We start from the raw sequence: 13,011 nt of genomic DNA on the forward strand, positions 1-13,011 counted from the left end.
CTTCACAAATCACTGCGTTACTGATGATACTTCGGTTTTGCCGAATAAAGACAGAAGAGGCTGAAGGGTTAGTCATATTATATATGGAGAGGAGGGGGGCGAGAGAGCCTTTGATCACCCAGCGAGGCCTTCTGTTGCTTTCAAGGCTGTCATTGACATAAAGGAGCATTAGCCATCCTTTGTGCACCTCGAAAAGGTTTAAAAGAAAGAGAAAAGAGGCATATAAAAGAGCAGAAAACAAACAGAGGTGTGAGAGAAAGAGATTCGAGTGATGTATCATGTATTCCCTTCATTTATACAGAGAGTAAGTGTTTTATCATTCACTGCCCACAGATCCATTCATGGTTCACAGCAGATCTCACGTTTTATTTTGCTCTTCGGTATAAATTAGGCCATTAAAGATCATCCTGCTTATCACAAGGTGCCTGTGTGATAAGACATGAGCATATGTTACTACATTTGTCATTTTCGTTACCTTTTGGCTTTAATGATTTTAAAGCCTCACATTTTTCCCATAGTTAGAAACTAGCGACTGTGCGTCGTGACAGTTCGAGCTACCCTGGCGGTCCGAGTCGGTGCAGGTGGTCATCTGTACCTTTCATCATATCGCTGTTAGCCCGAGCTGAGAGATACAGCGTCTCTCTGATGTTGCAGGTCAGTTTGTGTGCCGGCCCGGATCAGACGAGATGAGCTTTGATGTTCGGCGAGGGCCTGAGTCACTCGAGCGATTCAGATCCAATTTCTGACCCCGTCTTCCTGCACCCTCGGGGGTCAGGGCTCAGTTCTTTCTAATAGCCCCTGCCCGTCACAAGGGAGGGATTCTGATCCCTGCACAAACTCGGGACAACAGCAAATGCCAGGTAATATTAAATCCGTCACCCAACGCTTTCGGGCTCTATATTACCCCGGGCACACCAGAAGGAATTCAAATGTCGTATCAGACGTAAGCTACAGGGTCCCGAGCCCATTCATTCGTGTTATGCTCGATCAGGGTCATAACAGGGACGCACAAAACAGCTGTCGCGATCATTTCGTATAGGATAAGGACTGCCGTGGGTAACCGACGTCCAGATGTGGCATTTCCTCACATTCGCCCCTAAACGACCGGGATAAAGATTTCACTTCTGCGGTCCAGAGAGGATGAAACGACCATAAATGAGAACGGATGAGCCCGGCAGGCAATTCTCATTCAGCGATGGGCTCGGCCCGATAATGAGGTGGATCTCAATTACGCCGACACGCCGCTGTGAAATGGACCGGGGGCTCCCACCCTGACGCCTCCGGAGGCCCCTCAAGCCCCTTCGTCCAAATTGAACTGATGGAGCAGAAAAGCCATTTTGATTTTCGCTCTCACCTCCGGTTTGCCGGTGATAATGCCAGGCGGCGGTGTGCATCTACCGCAGGCTCGCTGAGGGGGTCAGGCAGGTCCTAACGGACGTGCCGTATAGGGGCGTAATTGGATTTGTGCCGACAGTCTGTTGACACAAGCATTATTAATTGGGGTGGCCGGATTGACACGTACATAGATAGACGCATCATAAATGCTTGAAACTAGTCTGTGCGATAATTACGATCGGTCTGGTGGTCGCGGTTGGCTTGATTAATGATCGCTTCCGTCGTCGACATATGCTAACGCTGACCTGCCGGTTCTTTAGTTAGCGGGCTAATCAGAGAAGAGGTGGGACGTCAACAGTTCTTACACACTCAAGAGCTTGTCGAGGCCCTTCAAACAATGCTTACAAGCTAATGAACGGCACGGTTAACGCTGAAGTTTCATAAGAGACCAATGCGATGGCAAACAGGCACAGCACGACTACTTGAGGATTTAGGATTAGTGCGTGATTCTTAAAATTACAACTATGGAACCATGTAAAAACCAGGTGATTGTGGTTTTGCTCAACAGGTGTGATGCCAAACAACCTGGGACTTCACAGCCTGCAGCCTAGTCCAGTGGCACCAGAAAACCCGGACCAGTCTCCCACCCAACTTCTCTACCGGAACAAACTTCAGCATCGCCGCTTCTCCATGGAGGTGAGACACAGTTCATCTTTCTTATACACCATGAAAAACTAAAGCGACTAAATTCCTACAAGGAGAAAATATTTTAATTAATTTTTGATGTAATAGGCTAAATCTTTTTTTAAAGCTACTAATGCTTTTCTTAAGTATTAAACTAAAGAACCCCCTTCGAGATTTTAATTAATTTCTTGGTGTGTTCAAATTGTGAGACATATTACCAGACAATCTGGGGCCATAGTTTGCTTCATTACAGACGAATTCAGCTGAAAGAGACATTTTCAAAAGTGTACAAACACAAAGTACGATGGTCATTTAAAGGGATGGTTCACTTCAGAATGAAAATGATGTCATGGATTGCTCACCCTCGAGTCATTTAACAACCATAAAACCTTCATTCATTTTAAGAACACAAATTAAGATTATGTTTTGAGCTTTCTGGCTCTCCCATAGACTTGCAGAGAGCGAAAAAGCTAGTTAAGACATCACTAATATAGTCTAGGTGACTACAGTTTACTTTACTTTCATTTCACGGAGCAACAAAAATATTCTTTGTGCGTAATAAAACAACGCACTTTATTCCATTATTAACTTCACTTCTTCTAGAAAACATTCGTCATTTATTGGAGATAGTTTGGCCTTTTGTGACCACACAATCCAACAATGTCAAAAACATGTAACACTCGTACCTTTATTAACCTAAAGGTAAAGTACAACTACTGTACGTCTTAACATTTAACAGAAATCTGTTCCCTGTTCTCTCCTAAAGGGCAAATTTTACACATCCTAATATGTTAAAGTGGCCCTAACTCAGACAGTTTCTGCATATCTTGTGTTAATCTTGGGTACTTACAGAATCGTATCGTACCCTTCAAATATCAGTAGAGTCTAAAGTTTGATTACATATATTTTATATACAGCTGAACAATTACGAAGCATGAAGGGGGGAGGCGGAACTAAACACTGGCGCGCTCATTGCCAACAAAACACAGACATATGACCCAGGCTGTGTCTGAAACCGCTCCCTATCCCATACATGGTGCACTTTATCGTGTTTCTGCCATTTTGTAATGGTGTCCAAATCCTGAGTGAACTACTTCAATCCCTACATTCATTCACTGTTTTATACCCACAATGCACTCTGATTTAGAGTGTTCCTTCAATGCAGCATTATACAACACGAAACAGCTGAGGAGAGTAACCGCTAATGCCATGAATGCCATGTTTTTGTTGAGTTTTTTTTTTTTGAGAAATAACAGATTAAATCCATCTATCATGTTTCAAACGCTCTCCAAATACACAGTTTATATAACATTTAACGCCCAAATGCAGTGAACAAACAAACACAGCTAAACTTCGTGAAAGTGACGTGTGCGAATGCTCCTTCTCCGGTTCTCCTTGGCTGATGCGTGGATGTGCCACGCAGGTTTCGATGAGACATCACATGAATTTGGTACATTTTTTTAAACGTCTTTCTGCATAAACATGGCTTTAAAGCCAAAACTGATCTACACAAAGATACCCGCTCCTTAAAGGGACAGTTCGCCTAAACAGTAACGCTGGTAACCAAACAGACCGCACTGACTACCACTCCATGAACACATTTCCCAAAATATCTTTTGTGTTCCACAGAAGAAAGTCATATACAAGTTTTAAACGACAGGAGGGACACATTTTTGCGTGAACTATCCCTTTAAAGCTCTAGCCTTGACTAAAACCCTCAGTTACTGGCGGCCACACAAAATTCGCAGCAAAACAAATTCCTTTGTTTCCATTGATCTCCACATGGAGCTCTTACAAAAACCTCAGACGGAGACCTTAGCAGTCACCTTTACAGAACAACAGTCGGTACCAAAGCTGCTTGATATTCTGAACTGTATTCTTGATAAAGTCCTTGCCAGAGGTGTTAATGCCTTGTTATCAAATGCAGTGTTTCTTATAATCTCTTTATGTTTGAAGGTGAAACCAAATTCTGACTGAGTCCTAAAGCGTTGCCAGGTCTGTTGGTCTGTTATTGTTGGAGCATACACTCTAATAAAAAAAACGCCCTCATAAATATTGAACAAATGTTACATTTCACCCGCTACAAAGGCAAGTTGAACATAAACCGTGCCAACTGGATTCCAGCGTGACAGCGGCCGATTCATCCCAACCCCCACAAGGCCATCTCTTTGATCATCTCCTTTCACCGCGTCTCCTTTTCACCGTAATCATCCATGCGATTCTATAGCTGGCGTACGAGAGAAAAGCCCCCGTCAGATTTGCGAGCCAAAACGATGAAGTCCATCATTAAATGGAGTGGAAGTATCACCTGTAAGTTAGTCCAGAGACTCCACATTCTGAATGTTCTCCACCTCGGCTGTCAGCCTCCATTTTCATCTGCCATGAATCTAGAGGTGGAAAATTGAAAAGCATTACCTCTCCCATTCCCAAACCCAACGATGTCCTTCTGCCGTCGCAAACTTTTTATCTACACCCATATTTTATCCCCACGGGCCTCAGGGGTGAGCGCGGGAGGACTTTTTATTGAGAATCGCTAGCTGGTTTTATTGCACGGCCGGACAAACTAACCCAAGAAAGGGGAACGCTCTGGTTTTTCCCATCAGATGAGAGATGCTCTGTTATTCTGGGGTCACGTCTAACCACAGCAATGAATCGAGTTATGACTCTATTTAAGCGTCTACGTTGAGAGAAGATTGTAATTTATATTTTAGTCTATTGCTCCATACTATCGTGAATTTCCACTCGTCTATTAAGAGTAAAAGTTGAGAAAATGACAGATTCTTCACATCGTCTGGTCGAGATTTTTTACGGCGAGAATAGTCGGTTCTGCCTAAAGGCGTAGTGTTGTGTTCAGCGATGGAGAAAGCTGTCAAATTTACCTTGACATTCTGTGTTTTTATACTGTGTGTGTGCTGGCGGCACGTTATTAGCTGACAGCTCTTTGATGCTCCGCATGTGTGTGCAGGATGTGACTAAGAGGATGTCTCTGCCCATGGATATTCGTCTCCCACCAGAATTTCTGAAGAAGTTACAGATGGAAAGTCCTCAACCCTGCAAACCTCTGAGCCGCATGTCCAGGAGAGCATCGCTGGTGAGTGAACATGTGTCTAAATGCAGAGACACACACATACATGTTTCCAGAATGAATAAGCAACAATTGATGGAATCAAAAACTGTTCCAAGAAGGCAGACGGCTGAGGACTAGATATCAGTACGATTGGAACGCCTGTCAATCATAAAATCTCTAAAACCTATCCATCATGTGTTTAGGAAATGATTTTTGATTGGGCTCTTGTGTTCACTTAATCCATTTCCACGTTTTTTCTTCCAAATATGCAAATTAGATTTGGGATTACCAAAAAGTTGGGTTACACATGCCCAACATTAGTAAGAAACTGTTCCAACGAAACCAAACAACACCGGATCATGTCACTTGTTGTGGATAGTTCACCCAAAAATAAGTGTTCTTTCAATATTTTCTTGCCTTATTGTCTTCTTCAGAACACAAAAAGATATTTTGAAGAATGAACAACATTGACTTCCATTGTATGGACACAAACGACATTTCTCAAAATATCTTCTTTTGTGCTCCAAAGAAGAGAGATGTACGGTTTTTAAATGACAGAACGAATATGGACGAAAGACAGAATTAATAATTTGGGGTGAACTTCTCCTTCACGAAGTATCTCAACACATTTCTCAATGGTCACACCTATAGCAAAAAGATCCGATCGCATGCTGTGCTATTCTTTTCCAGTCGGACATCGGCTTTGGAAAACTGGAGACCTACGTGAAGCTTGGCAAACTCGGAGAGGTAAGATTGCTTTCTCTTCCCTGGTTTAAATCAAGAGAATGTATAAGGCCGTAGGCTCTCAAAATTAAAAACAAAAAAGCCATCGAATCAACAATCAGATCTGTTCATTGCTGCTTGATTCCCCGCAGGCTCGAGAGACTTGTTGAATGTGAATTCTCATTTAATGGGCTTTTTTGTGGCGTGAAGACCCAAACCTCTATTATACGCTCAAAGCCGCGCGACGGCGAGCCCGTCAATTTTCCATTAAGTGCAACAAAGCATACACATTGCAAATCGTGAGAAATAATGTACTACACGCAACCCTGAGGTATACCGTATCTAATGACTGCGTGAGCAAAATATTGGAAAAATACTGTACGCCGACTGCAGTGAATCATAAAATAATAAAGGGCATTCATTTACATATTTGGCAGACGCTTTTATCCAAAGCGACTTACATTGCTTTTATACTATACATTTTACATAGGTATTTGCAATCCCCTGGGATCGAACCCACAACCTTGCACTGAGCTACAAGAAAGACATTCAGACATAACTCCAAAAACGCGAGATATGCTTTTTTTAAGCGCAGCCTAGAACGCGAGGGTCTCGAGACGCAGGTATGCGCCTCCACGTCCGCGTGTTTACGTAAAAAAGCAATAGGAAGGTTGCGCACCGGAATCGCAATTCCATCTGAATGGCCCATAAGTGACGAGTTTATATTTTTGTATTGACAGTTTTGCACGTTAACAAAAATAAATGCAATGAATGCGTCACAACAAGTCTCGGCCAGAAAGCATTTCAAAAGTTTCTTAATTGTTTATTCCACACCCCTTCTGTTTCCCAAAACCTTGACATTCGCGTTCTCTCCGTCATGCAGGGCACATACGCCACGGTATTCAAAGGTCGCAGCAAGCTCACGGAAAACCTGGTGGCCCTGAAAGAAATCCGTCTGGAGCACGACGAGGGAGCCCCGTGCACGGCCATTCGGGAAGGTAACGTTTCGTACAGGGACCTGGCGCTATGATGTTGAGCTCCCCGGTTGTTCAAAAGGCAGATTGTCACGTAGAGCACACATCCTAAACTAGCGAGCCACGAGCATCTTCTTCAACAAGCCTGAATCACTCCATCTAAATGAGACGAGGTACGTGAGCGGGGTTGTTAAAGAAAGATGCCAGGGTGACGCAATGCTGCCACCCGGTGGCCGCTGGATGTATTTCAGGACACAGGCTTTCTTGAAAATGTCATTGGAGGGTTGGCTATTCAAATCAGTTTAAATTGAAGTAAAAATTCAAATGATAAGAAATGGATTTGAATACAAATTTCTATACATGCATTCTGAAAATTGTGTTGATAATATGAATCATGCACAAGTATTTGGAATCTCACAGACATTTCTTGTGTATAAGACGTTTATACTGAATTCACTTCACTATTGCGGTCATATCAATAAAGATAATTTCAGTTCTATTATCTTTCTACATCCTGGACACACTCAATTATGATTGTCACGGCCTTTAAAGACTTCTTAAATGTGTGATATACACAAATTTTCAAATTCTTGAAGTTCTTCGCAGAACGGACTAAAGTTAGAGTGGAAATGTGTGTCCAGTGTCCTTCAATACATATATTTAAAAAGCATGTTAGAATATACTAGACTTTTTTCCCATTTTTGTGTTATTTCATAGTTTTAATGACTTTTAGAATATGAGAAACGGTAAACATAAAGAATAGGAAGTCCGGCCAAACATTTGACTATGATGCACCACAAAGTCAAAATTTAAACTCCATCACCAGTTTCATTCTGAATGGCGCACAAGCCTGCCGGCAGTAAATGTGACTCAGGATTGTCAAACCGGGCGGAAGATTTAATGTCGGGTTCTTGTGTTGCAACAGTGTCCCTCCTCAAGGACTTGAAACACGCCAACATCGTAACGCTTCATGACATCATCCACACAAACAGATGCCTCACTCTGGTATTTGAGTATTTGGTAAGTCAAATCTTTTCTCTACATTCTCTGGAAGCACAAGCAGAATGCTAATCCACATTCCAAGATGCATTGAATTAGAGGTGTGGCAGTTTTGACATATTTACCTCTTCTGCTAAAACAGCCAAACATTTGAATTGTGTAAGTGACCTTTAAAAAGTGACAGGACCGGTCGGTTTAAACGCATGGTGACGTGATGTCATTGTTACTTCCTGTCTTTGTAGGACAGTGACTTGAAACAGTACCTCGACAACTGTGGAAACCTAATGAGCATGAACAATGTGAAGGTAACAGCCCTGAAATTGAGCAAGTAGTTATTGAGCAAACATGAAAAACGGTGTCTCTTGACCTTAACCTGATTTACAATGGTAAAGTTATAATACAAATATATCATTTGAGCTGTTGGGTTTCGCTGGCAACGTCAGCACGAAAAGTATGTTGAGTGACCCGTAATTTAATGTTTTAAGAGAGACGTGAGGCTTTATAAATTAATCGTTAGTCCAAAAGCTGAGATGCAACCTACATAGAAATCTAACTTCTAAGGGTGCCTAAGCAGCTGAAATGAAACCTAAGTGACTGTTTGAGAACACAATTCTGTATAACCTACTCCATAACAAATGCATACCAAAATTTAACATTAGTGACAAGTTTAAAAAGTGTATTATAAAAAAATAAACACATTTCACTGAACATTTGGATTAATCTATTCCTTTAACATCCCTCTTTTCTGTCCTTTTAGATCTTTATGTTCCAGCTTCTTCGTGGCTTATCATACTGTCATAAGAGGAAGATTCTCCATCGGGACCTGAAGCCTCAGAATTTGCTTATTAATGACAAGGGAGAGTTAAAACTAGCAGACTTTGGTGAGCGATGCAAACATTCACAAGCGTTTAAATCAGTGTACAGTACGTCTGTCTTGTGTGCTTAACATTACCCAGCAGCGACATCCCATGCGGTTTAAGATCGCCCCTCAGATTCGGTGTTTCCCGGCAACATTCTTTCATCGATTTAACCATGCGTCTTATCTTGCTTGTTAAGGTTTGGCCAGAGCGAAATCGGTCCCTACAAAAACCTACTCGAACGAGGTTGTGACCTTGTGGTATCGACCTCCTGATGTTCTGCTGGGTTCGACAGAGTACTCCACACCGCTGGACATGTGGTAAGATGTCGTCTCCTAAAACACTGATTCAAATAATAAAAACAGTACAGAGCGCTATGGGCTGAGTACAAGCTTTGAATAAAAATGATCAACTTTTTTAATTGCTTATATTGTGGATTAGGGATTTACAGAAAGCCTTAATCCTAAATGTTAGACTTCTGCGTGGAACGCCCAAACTTTGGGCTGCGGAGAGGATTAATGCCTCAAATCGTGTGACTTGTTCTCAACTTGACCAAAAAAAAACACAGAGTACAATGAAGACGTGAACAAAACCATAACTAACCATCTAACAACATCAGAAAACCACAGCGTAATAATGATGAAGAAAAACTCATGGAAGCATCATTTTTCTCAACATCAGATATTCTATACAATAAAGTCAGTTTTTGGAGTTTATCTGTAAACTATACATCATCCATAACAGTTATGCAGTTATATAACTTGATGTTTATTTGATTTATTCAGTCGCTTTTGGCTCTCACGGCACGCGAAAACATTCGATATCAATCAAATTTGATTTTTTCATTGTCTCGAGTCCGAAGCACAAAATGAATTGCTTGATCCAACCTTTCGTTGCTGCAAAAAGGCACATTTATACACTTTATGAAATAATACATCAAACTGGCTTTTGATCATTTAAAAGCGCTCTTGATTGTCGACCGGTCCTCCGGAAGAAACGTTGGGCTTGAAAATTGAATTCTGACACAACCTTTCAACGTCACATGAGTCCTGACACACTGTCCTCAGGCAACTCTGGACGGCAGACATGAGCTCGCACATAAACGCTTTCTTAAAGTTAAGCTGTCCTGTTCAATAGAAACGCTGTTGTGTTTAATCCTCAGGATTAGTCCAGTGAGTTAATCAATCGCGTGTGACAGCAGCCGTATGTGTCTTTCCATATCTCCACCTCGCAGACGTCTCCGCATTCCCCTCCAGACGTCAAAATGTTCTGCAAAACCCATCTAATCGGAAACATCTATGACAGTCCTCATCTGATATATTCAGATGATGTCCGCTGCCTTCATTTGGAGATTTGACATATAAAATAACAGGATTAAAATGACTAATGCAGACAGCAGTGGTGCGGTAATGAAATGATGGATGTGTTTTTATGAATTAGGGGCGTGGGCTGTATCCTGTATGAAATGGCGACAGGACGTCCCATGTTTCCCGGATCAACGGTCAAGGAGGAACTTCACCTGATATTTCGACTCATGGGTACGTCTTATGTTTGTGGTTTGATGGTTTCAAAAATGTTCTTGATAAAAGAAATGGTTCCAAAAATAATAATTTACTCGTCTTCGTGATTTTCTTTCCGTCATGTCACACAAAAGAAATGTAAGTACACAGAAAGTTACAGCTAAAAGATGTCATACTCTAAAGCGACAACTTTTCAACTCATTGAACTTAAAACTGGTGCCATCGGTGACTTCAAACATCACATTGACATTGTAGAAGATTGATGTCCTTTTGTCATCGTATAGAAAAAAACAAAAACATTCTGCCCCGCATCTTCTTTTGTGTTCCATGAAAGAAAGAAAATCATTTATGGAACCAAATGAAGGTCAGTTATATGAAGAAAAAGATCACAGGTTTGAAACAACATGAAGGTCGGTTCACTTAAAAAAAAGAGACTCATATTTGACCCAAAAATGGGTAAAAAACTCCAGCATACTGTAGGTTAATTTAAAACCCAATAGTTAATAATATCAATAACAGCTTTTTAGACAGTATATCATGATGATATTTATATTTTTGAGTGAACTATGTCATTTTATACACACACACAACCTTTGATTTCTTTGTAACCAGGCACCCCAACAGAAGAGACCTGGCCTGGTATAACAAGCACTGAAGAATACAAATCGTATCTGTTTCCTCAGTATCGAGCACAAGCGCTCATTAATCATGTGCCCAGGTACCTGAGAAACACAAAACACTGACCAGCACACAATGGAACAAACTCTTGGCTCCTTTTACATAAAACATGCAAACAAAAACACACCTCCTTCTCTACAGAATATGTATGGAGTTGACTTTGTGCTATTAATTGTGAGTATGCTGTCAAGCAACATTTTGAATTAACAATTTTTTTGGTTTCTTGTTTTAGACTTGACACAGAAGGCATAGACCTTCTAACAGCTCTACTGCTGGTGAGTACAAACGTCTGAGACAATATGAAATAATGGATAGATAGCTATAAAGGGTTTCAAAGCAACAACTAAAACAAACGTAAAAACGTAACTTCCAGTACACATCGGCAAAAAAAATATTATTATTTCTGAAAAGCAAAAGAAATAGCTAGTAAATAACATTAGCTAGCAAGTATATCTAGACTGTATTATTTTGGGTCACCATTAGAAGAACCGTTACTTGGCTAAACTTAGGCGTAGTCCACAGGTACATGGGTATTTTTAAAAACAGAGTTTTTCATTCTTCGCTTAAAAAAAACGCGCCCACACGAAAACGCAAAAACACGCTATAAAGCGCTGTCAAAAGCATTACGAACCAACAGGTGGCGATCTAAACCTTACCATAAATCTGTGTTGTCCAATCACAAGCCTGGAATTGTACATCCAATGACGGAGATAGCAGCATCCATTCCAACGTCATTCGCCAAGTCTCCTCAAAAGATGAAAACCGGAGTTTCTAAAAATGTACACCGGAGTTTTCAAAAAAGTTTGGTTTCAGTGACCGGGTACTGCGACAAAGTTACACAACCCTTTCAACAAATTGTTTATTTAATAAATGTAATATACAATAAGATTCAACAAATACGCAAGTCTCCAGGCCTGTGCGTTCAATGAAACCGTCCATAAACATATCAACTTTCACGGTAAGATTCTCTTCAAATTGTTGCTTTACTGTTTAAAATACATCCACTAAAGCCTTTAGCCGCTATAACTTTTCTGGGAGAAGTTCGCTTAGCAATTAAAAGCCATCCTCCGTGTGGACCCGATATAACAAAAGACAAAATGTTACACAATCTTGGAGGGTTTACCAGTCTGTGTCAGAGATCGGAAACAAAACCTCTGCAGTCTGAAAATCATCCAAAACCCTCGTAAAACCAAGACAGCAATTAACTTAAAAACGTCCTGCTGCTGAAAGAGGTCATCGGAGGATGACATACGGCCAGGGCTGGAAATGAAGGGGAATGTGGGGTGACGGAGTCTGGGGAGTGAATTTCAAGGGGGAACGGCTTTCCACTTCAAACTGGTGAGATTTTTGGGGTGAAAATGAATCTCATGATTTATCCAGAGCATGCAGTATGAACGCAATCCGAGTCCTGCACATAAATGCAGCGCAATAAATTTTAACATTTCTGGCACAGTTTTAAACAAAAACAATATCATAACCTCTCGCCTGAAACAGATCCCAAAACACACAGCAATGCTTCTCAACAGATGCACAAAAGAAGAAAACACATACACTGCAAAAAAGGACTTTCTTACTAAGTATGTTTATCTTTTTTACAGTACAAATGGCCAAAAATTATTAAATCGAGATGCATTTTCTTGATTAGCAAAATGACCTAAAATATACAATTTCAGTGAATTTGTGCATTAAACAAGCAATGAAATCTGCCAATGGGGTAAGAAACATAATTATTTTATTGATCTCTCAAGATTTGTTTGCTTGTTTTAAGCACAAATTCACTAAAATTTCATATTTTTTGTCTAAAAACAAGACAGGTCATTTTGTTCATCAAGAAAATGCATCTTGATTCAAGAATTTTTAGACATTTGTACTGGAAAACTACAAACATACTTGAGATCGTACTAACTAAACACAAATGTTTTCCGAAATGATTAATATGTATATTATATGCACAATGTTTTGCTTGCAGTGCAGTAATGTTACTGTTTAATTTCAATACCTTGTATCACATCATTTGTTTCTTGGATCCAACTTAACATGTGTTAAATTGTTGTTGTTTTTTGTATTCAACCAGAACATTCTGCACTCTACAAAAAACATTTTCAACCTCATGACAAATGTATTGTTAAAAGTTTCCTCCAACATAAAGTTTGGAGGAAACAAAGAATCATTTT

The 13,011-nt window shown here is 40.6% G+C and overlaps 1 protein-coding gene across 1 annotated transcript in view; it reads left to right on the plus strand.

The window, feature by feature from the left end:
* Positions 1-13,011, plus strand: part of cdk18 (cyclin dependent kinase 18) — a 48,635-nt gene that overhangs the window by 29,204 nt on the left and 6,420 nt on the right. Inside the window, exons 3-13 of the mRNA XM_056735059.1 lie at positions 1,904-2,031; positions 4,985-5,110; positions 5,777-5,833; positions 6,693-6,807; positions 7,709-7,803; positions 8,025-8,087; positions 8,540-8,663; positions 8,839-8,959; positions 10,080-10,177; positions 10,772-10,877; positions 11,070-11,112. Of these exons, the coding sequence (XP_056591037.1) occupies positions 1,904-2,031; positions 4,985-5,110; positions 5,777-5,833; positions 6,693-6,807; positions 7,709-7,803; positions 8,025-8,087; positions 8,540-8,663; positions 8,839-8,959; positions 10,080-10,177; positions 10,772-10,877; positions 11,070-11,112 (1,076 nt within the window). The remainder of the gene's footprint in view (positions 1-1,903; positions 2,032-4,984; positions 5,111-5,776; positions 5,834-6,692; positions 6,808-7,708; positions 7,804-8,024; positions 8,088-8,539; positions 8,664-8,838; positions 8,960-10,079; positions 10,178-10,771; positions 10,878-11,069; positions 11,113-13,011) is intronic.

Source organism: Triplophysa dalaica, chromosome 21 (genome assembly GCF_015846415.1).
Source record: "Triplophysa dalaica isolate WHDGS20190420 chromosome 21, ASM1584641v1, whole genome shotgun sequence".
NCBI classification, from domain to species: Eukaryota; Metazoa; Chordata; class Actinopteri; order Cypriniformes; family Nemacheilidae; genus Triplophysa; species Triplophysa dalaica.